This window comes from Camelina sativa, chromosome 10 (genome assembly GCF_000633955.1).
Source record: "Camelina sativa cultivar DH55 chromosome 10, Cs, whole genome shotgun sequence".
In the NCBI taxonomy this organism is placed as follows: domain Eukaryota; kingdom Viridiplantae; phylum Streptophyta; class Magnoliopsida; order Brassicales; family Brassicaceae; genus Camelina; species Camelina sativa.
Genome location: NC_025694.1, coordinates 247,631 through 255,149, shown reverse-complemented (window position 1 = coordinate 255,149; position 7,519 = coordinate 247,631). Strand labels below are relative to the sequence as shown.

Here is a 7,519-nt window from a genome sequence, read left to right as displayed (position 1 = left end):
ATGAATACCTCTTGTGCTGATGTTCTTCTATTTGCTGCCCATAAATGGCCAATGTCTAAGCCTAGTCTAGTGGCTGAATCAAAGGATATGTTTGATCAGAAAGCAAGTAACAAGTATTGGATAGATGTACAACTTCGATGGGGAGATTATGACTCCCATGATATTGAACGCTATACTAGGGCCAAATTCATGGATTACACAACTGACAACATGTCTATCTATCCATCTCCGACGGGTACGTTATTGTTTTTTCCAAACTCCTATTTTTTATATTTTTTCTGCAGTAAGTTTCATATTTTGATAAAACCCTTGCAGGTGTTATGGTTGGGCTTGATTTGGCCTACAACTTGCATTCTGCCTTTGGTAATTGGTTCCCTGGTTCAAAAATCAAAACCGCTGCTTGCTCAAGCAATGAACAAGATCATGAAGGTACTAGAACTCTTTCGTGGTGTGTATTTTTATTAGGCTTTTACATATGTGACTCTTAATTGTTTGTGCTTTTAAATTCTACAGTCAAATCCCGCTCTATATCTGTTGAGAGAGAGGGTAAGGAAAGGTTTANCGGCTCTGATAGGTATATCCTAAGCGCTTTTCTTCTGGTAGTACCGATGGTGTTTAATAATGTTTGGCTAGCATGAAGCTGAGCACATTTATTTGTTTTGTACAGGCCTCATGACTTACTTCCGTGAAGCCACTGTGCATACACAAGAGCTCTTGGATCTACTTGTTAAATGTGAAAATAAAATCCAAACAAGGGTTAAGATTGGGCTGAACTCCAAGATGCCTAGTCGGTAAGAAAATGCGTTCTTACTATATTATGTTTAACGTATATATATTTTTTTGCAAACTTGATTGTTCTCTTTTCGTTGGTAGATTTCCTCCTGTTATCTTCTACACTCCAAAGGAAATTGGTGGGCTTGGAATGCTGTCTATGGGTCATATTTTGATCCCACAAAGTGACCTTCGATACAGCAAGCAGACAGATATTGGTGTAAGCCATTTCAGGAGTGGAATGAGCCACGAGGAGGATCAACTGATTCCTAATCTTTACCGTTACATACAGCCTTGGGAAAGCGAATTTATTGATTCACAGCGGGTGTGGGCAGAGTATGCTTTGAAGAGGCAGGAAGCACAGGCCCAAAATAGACGGTTGACGCTGGAGGATCTGGAGGTAAGTATTTCACCTCTGATTTTGTTGCCTCTTTACGTAGTGTATAGTTCTGAGAAAAAATCAATTTGCTAGCTTTACCCTCTTTCGCTAGTTTTGGAAGTAGCATTTTATGTGTATAGTTTTCACTGGTCTGGAAGTGTTGCCTTGTTCTCTTATGGAGGTGTACGAAGTTCCATAAAAGTTTGATTGGGAAGCTTGATGTTCGATTTGGAGTTTTAAACTCATGTTAAAAAATATTTGACAGGACTCTTGGGATAGGGGAATTCCTCGCATAAATACGCTGTTTCAGAAGGATAGGCACACTTTAGCGTATGATAAAGGTTGGAGGGTCCGGACCGACTTCAAACAGTACCAAGCCCTGAAACAAAATCCTTTCTGGTGGACACACCAGAGGCATGATGGTAAACTGTGGAACTTAAACAATTATCGAACTGATGTCATCCAAGCTCTTGGAGGGGTTGAGGGTATTCTTGAGCACACCTTATTCAAGGGAACATAGTGAGTTGCCTTTTCGTTTGTTCTCAATTAATTATGACTTTTTCACATAAACATTTGATGTTTTCTTGCTCACAGCTTTTTTTCTTACCTCCGTATCAATTTTTCTAAATTCTTTTTCTTTCCATTAACCCAGCTTTCCGACATGGGAAGGTCTTTTTTGGGAGAAGGCATCTGGATTTGAGGAGTCGATGAAATATAAGAAGCTGACAAATGCCCAGAGGTCTGGGCTGAACCAGATTCCGAATAGAAGATTTACGCTCTGGTGGTCGCCAACAATTAATCGAGCGAATGTGTATGTGGGTTTCCAAGTCCAGTTGGATCTGACAGGAATATTTATGCACGGAAAGATTCCTACTCTTAAGATATCTTTGATCCAGATATTCCGTGCCCATTTGTGGCAAAAGATCCATGAGAGTGTTGTTATGGACCGTTGCCAAGTACTGGATCAAGAGTTGGATGCTTTGGAGATAGAAACTGTGCAGAAAGAGACGATTCATCCACGGAAGAGTTACAAGATGAATACCTCTTGTGCTGATGTTCTTCTATTTGCTGCCCATAAATGGCCAATGTCTAAGCCTAGTCTAGTGGCTGAATCAAAGGATATGTTTGATCAGAAAGCAAGTAACAAGTATTGGATAGATGTACAACTTCGATGGGGAGATTATGACTCCCATGATATTGAACGCTATACTAGGGCCAAATTCATGGATTACACAACTGACAACATGTCTATCTATCCATCTCCGACGGGTACGTTATTGTTTTTTCCAAACTCCTATTTTTTATATTTTTTCTGCAGTAAGTTTCATATTTTGATAAAACCCTTGCAGGTGTTATGGTTGGGCTTGATTTGGCCTACAACTTGCATTCTGCCTTTGGTAATTGGTTCCCTGGTTCAAAAATCAAAACCGCTGCTTGCTCAAGCAATGAACAAGATCATGAAGGTACTAGAACTCTTTCGTGGTGTGTATTTTTATTAGGCTTTTACATATGTGACTCTTAATTGTTTGTGCTTTTAAATTCTACAGTCAAATCCCGCTCTATATGTGTTGAGAGAGAGGGTAAGGAAAGGTTTACAATTGTACTCATCTGAGCCTACGGAGCCATATTTGTCATCACAAAACTATGGTGAAATATTCAGCAATCCGATCATATGGTTCGTTGGNGTTAAGATTGGGCTGAACTCCAAGATGCCTAGTCGGTAAGAAAATGCGTTCTTACTATATTATGTTTAACGTATATATATTTTTTTGCAAACTTGATTGTTCTCTTTTCGTTGGTAGATTTCCTCCTGTTATCTTCTACACTCCAAAGGAAATTGGTGGGCTTGGAATGCTGTCTATGGGTCATATTTTGATCCCACAAAGTGACCTTCGATACAGCAAGCAGACAGATATTGGTGTAAGCCATTTCAGGAGTGGAATGAGCCACGAGGAGGATCAACTGATTCCTAATCTTTACCGTTACATACAGCCTTGGGAAAGCGAATTTATTGATTCACAGCGGGTGTGGGCAGAGTATGCTTTGAAGAGGCAGGAAGCACAGGCCCAAAATAGACGGTTGACGCTGGAGGATCTGGAGGTAAGTATTTCACCTCTGATTTTGTTGCCTCTTTACGTAGTGTATAGTTCTGAGAAAAAATCAATTTGCTAGCTTTACCCTCTTTCGCTAGTTTTGGAAGTAGCATTTTATGTGTATAGTTTTCACTGGTCTGGAAGTGTTGCCTTGTTCTCTTATGGAGGTGTACGAAGTTCCATAAAAGTTTGATTGGGAAGCTTGATGTTCGATTTGGAGTTTTAAACTCATGTTAAAAAATATTTGACAGGACTCTTGGGATAGGGGAATTCCTCGCATAAATACGCTGTTTCAGAAGGATAGGCACACTTTAGCGTATGATAAAGGTTGGAGGGTCCGGACCGACTTCAAACAGTACCAAGCCCTGAAACAAAATCCTTTCTGGTGGACACACCAGAGGCATGATGGTAAACTGTGGAACTTAAACAATTATCGAACTGATGTCATCCAAGCTCTTGGAGGGGTTGAGGGTATTCTTGAGCACACCTTATTCAAGGGAACATAGTGAGTTGCCTTTTCGTTTGTTCTCAATTAATTATGACTTTTTCACATAAACATTTGATGTTTTCTTGCTCACAGCTTTTTTTCTTACCTCCGTATCAATTTTTCTAAATTCTTTTTCTTTCCATGAACCCAGCTTTCCGACATGGGAAGGTCTTTTTTGGGAGAAGGCATCTGGTTTTGAGGAGTCGATGAAATATAAGAAGCTGACAAATGCCCAGAGGTCTGGGCTGAACCAGATTCCGAATAGAAGATTCACGCTCTGGTGGTCGCCAACAATTAATCGAGCGAATGTGTATGTGGGTTTCCAAGTCCAGTTGGATCTGACAGGAATATTTATGCACGGAAAGATTCCTACTCTTAAGATATCTTTGATTCAGATATTCCGTGCCCATTTGTGGCAAAAGATCCATGAGAGTGTTGTTATGGACCTTTGCCAAGTACTGGATCAAGAGTTGGATGCGTTGGAGATAGAAACTGTGCAGAAAGAGACGATTCATCCACGGAAGAGTTACAAAATGAATACCTCTTGTGCTGATGTTCTTCTATTTGCTGCCCATAAATGGCCAATGTCTAAGCCTAGTCTAGTGGCTGAATCAAAGGATATGTTTGATCAGAAAGCAAGTAACAACTATTGGATAGATGTTCAACTTCGATGGGGAGATTATGACTCCCATGATATTGAACGCTATACTAGGGCCAAATTCATGGATTACAACTCCCATGATATTGAACGCTATACTAGGGCCAAATTCATGGATTACACAACTGACAACATGTCTATCTATCCATCTCCGACAGGTACGTTATTGTTTTTTCCGAACTCTTATTTTTTATATTTTTCTGCAGTAAGTTTCATATTTTGATAAAACCCTTGCAGGTGTTATGGTTGGGCTTGATTTGGCCTACAACTTGCATTCTGCCTTTGGTAATTGGTTCCCTGGTTCAAAACCGCTGCTTGCTCAAGCAATGAACAAGATCATGAAGGTACTAGAACTCTTTCGTGGTGTGTTTTTTTATTAGGCTTTTACATATGTGACTCTTATTGTTTGTGCTTTTAAATTCTACAGTCAAATCCCGCTCTATATGTGTTGAGAGAGAGGGTAAGGAAAGGTTTACAATTGTATTCATCTGAGCCTACGGAGCCATATTTGTCATCACAAAACTATGGTGAAATATTCAGCAATCAGATCATATGGTTCGTTGATGATACCAATGTGTATCGTGTCACAATCCACAAGACATTTGAAGGAAATCTGACAACAAAGCCAATCAATGGTGTGATTTTTATATTCAACCCAAGAACAGGGCAACTATTCCTAAAGGTAGTTTTCCCTCTCCCATGCATTCCATTACTAACGTGCATATGCATTGTAGTATGTAACCACTGTTTCATCTTATAACTATAATAACACCCATTGGAATCTTTGTCCCACTAGATCATCCATACAAGCGTTTGGGCTGGTCAGAAGCGCCTTGGTCAGCTAGCGAAATGGAAAACTGCAGAAGAGGTTGCTGCACTTGTCCGGTCTCTCCCTGTTGAAGAACAGCCAAAACAAGTTATTGTGACTCGTAAAGCAATGTTGGATCCCCTTGAGGTTCATCTGCTGGATTTTCCAAATATTGTTATAAAGGGAAGTGAACTCCAGCTTCCATTCCAGGCTTGTCTTAAAATAGAAAAATTTGGTGATCTGATTTTGAAGGCCACAGAGCCGCAGATGGTCCTCTTCAATATCTATGATGATTGGTTGAAGACTATTTCTTCGTACACCGCCTTTCAAAGACTCATTTTGATCCTTCGTGCTCTTCACGTAAATAATGAGAAGGCAAAGATGTTATTGAAGCCCGACAAATCTGTAGTCACTGAGTCACATCACATCTGGCCCTCTCTCACTGACGACCAATGGATGAAGGTAACCCTTGTGCCACCTTTCAAGTAGTGTTTCATTGTATTCACTGATTAGACTGCCTGATCTTTGCATCTGCAGCTTCTACTTTTGAATTAAATTATATAGCTCTTTTCTTTATTCAGTGTAGTTATCCTCCTTCCTGACTATCATCTGATCTGATGATTCACTGTATATTCAGGTGGAGGTAGCTCTTAGAGATCTCATTCTTTCTACGCGACAAAGAACAGCGTGAATACGTCAGCTCTGACGCAGTCAGAGATCAGAGATATAATACTTGGTGCGGAGATTACTCCACCCTCTCAGCAGAGGCAACAGATAGTTGAGATTGAGAAACAGGTACTTGTAACTGCCACTCATTTCAAAGGTTCTAGGAACAGGATATTTAGAGATTAGTTTTATATTGGTTACCCTAAAAAATATGTTTCCTACTGCAGGCAAAGGAAGCTAGCCAGCATACTGCAGTCACGACAAGATTCACAAATATTCATGGTGATGATCTGATTAGCTCCACCATTACTCCGTACGAGCAGTCTCTATTCTGTTCCAAAACAGACTGGCGTGTGCGCGCAATTTCAGCTACTAACCTCCACCTCCGGGTCAACCACATATACGTGAACTCAGACGAGATAAAGGTACGAAGTCAAATTCGCTCAGACTCACTTATTCAAATTAAGTAAGTAGAGTGTCCCTAAAACGTATTTGTTTGTTTTTCCCAGGAAACCGGATACACGTACATTATGCCAAAGAACATATTGAAGAAGTTCATATGCATAGCAGATCTTCGAACTCAAATTTGTGGATACTTATATGGGATGAGTCCCCCAGATAATCCCCAAGTGAAGGAAATCCGTTGTGTTGTGATGGTGCCGCAAAGGGGAACTCACCAGCAAGTTCTCCTACCGTCATCTCTTCCAGAGCATGATTTCTTGGATGATCTAGAGCCCTTGGGATGGATGCACACACAGCCTAACGAGCTTCCTCAGTTGTCACCAGAGGTATGCATAGATACATACACATTCTTTCCGAATTACAGACTTTACACTCAACAACTAATTTTTTTGTCATGGTTTGCTATAGGATGTGACCTCTCACTCCCGTTTTCTGGAAAATAATAAGAAATGGGACGGAGAAAAATGCATCATACTGACATGCAGTTTCACTCCTGGTTCCTGCTCTTTGACATCATACAAGCTGACGCAAGCCGGATATGAATGGGGACGGTTGAACAAAGACACAGGCAGCAATCCTCAGGGTTACCTTCCTACCCACTACGAGAAGGTTCAGATGCTCTTGAGTGACCGCTTCTTCGGTTTCTATATGGTGAGAACACACAGAGTATCCCTTGATTGTTGTGTTTTGTCCTTGTTANCTGCCACTCATTTCAAAGGTTCTAGGAACAGGATATTTAGAGATTAGTTTTATATTGGTTACCCTAAAAAATATGTTTCCTACTGCAGGCAAAGGAAGCTAGCCAGCTTACTGCAGTCACGACAAGATTCACAAATATTCATGGTGATGATCTGATTACCGCCACCGTTACTCCGTACGAGCAGTCTCTATTCTGTTCCAAAACAGACTGGCGTGTGCGCGCAATTTCAGCTACTAACCTCCACCTCAGGGTCAACCACATATACGTGAACTCAGACGAGATAAAGGTACGAAGTCAAATTCGCTCAGACTCACTTATTCAAATTAAGTAAGTAGAGTGTCCCTAAAACGTATTTGTTTGTTGTTCCCAGGAAACCGGATACACGTACATTATGCCAAAGAACATATTGAAGAAGTTCATATGCATAGCAGATCTTCGAACTCAAATTTGTGGATACTTATATGGGATGAGTCCCCCAGATAATCCCCAAGTGAA

General features: G+C 40.6%; 4 protein-coding genes across 4 annotated transcripts in view; all 4 read left to right on the top strand.

The window, feature by feature from the left end:
• Nucleotides 1-689, top strand: LOC104719905 (pre-mRNA-processing-splicing factor 8A-like). Its single transcript, XM_019230631.1, has 4 exons — nt 1-235; nt 316-429; nt 514-574; nt 668-689. Exons 1-4 carry the CDS (start codon nt 1-3, stop codon nt 687-689), a joined length of 432 nt encoding a protein of 143 aa, XP_019086176.1.
• On the top strand, nt 674-2,828 carry LOC104719904 (pre-mRNA-processing-splicing factor 8A-like). Its single transcript, XM_019231045.1, has 6 exons — nt 674-791; nt 874-1,171; nt 1,416-1,669; nt 1,803-2,419; nt 2,500-2,613; nt 2,698-2,828. Exons 1-6 carry the CDS (start codon nt 781-783, stop codon nt 2,760-2,762), a joined length of 1,359 nt encoding a protein of 452 aa, XP_019086590.1. The 5' UTR covers nt 674-780; the 3' UTR covers nt 2,763-2,828.
• LOC104716159 (pre-mRNA-processing-splicing factor 8A-like) lies at nt 2,842-7,513 on the top strand. Its single transcript, XM_010433527.1, has 10 exons — nt 2,842-2,870; nt 2,953-3,250; nt 3,495-3,748; nt 3,882-4,546; nt 4,626-4,732; nt 4,816-5,070; nt 5,185-5,658; nt 5,834-5,991; nt 7,113-7,310; nt 7,395-7,513. The coding sequence occupies exons 1-8, from the start codon at nt 2,860-2,862 to the stop codon at nt 5,885-5,887; spliced, it is 2,118 nt and encodes a 705-aa protein (XP_010431829.1). The 5' UTR covers nt 2,842-2,859; the 3' UTR covers nt 5,888-5,991; nt 7,113-7,310; nt 7,395-7,513.
• Nucleotides 6,090-7,519, top strand: part of LOC104719902 (pre-mRNA-processing-splicing factor 8B-like) — a 3,527-nt gene continuing 2,097 nt past the window's right edge. Inside the window, exons 1-5 of the mRNA XM_019230630.1 lie at nt 6,090-6,287; nt 6,372-6,650; nt 6,733-6,975; nt 7,113-7,310; nt 7,395-7,514. Of these exons, the coding sequence (XP_019086175.1) occupies nt 6,393-6,650; nt 6,733-6,975; nt 7,113-7,310; nt 7,395-7,514 (819 nt within the window). The 5' untranslated portion in view covers nt 6,090-6,287; nt 6,372-6,392. The remainder of the gene's footprint in view (nt 6,288-6,371; nt 6,651-6,732; nt 6,976-7,112; nt 7,311-7,394; nt 7,515-7,519) is intronic.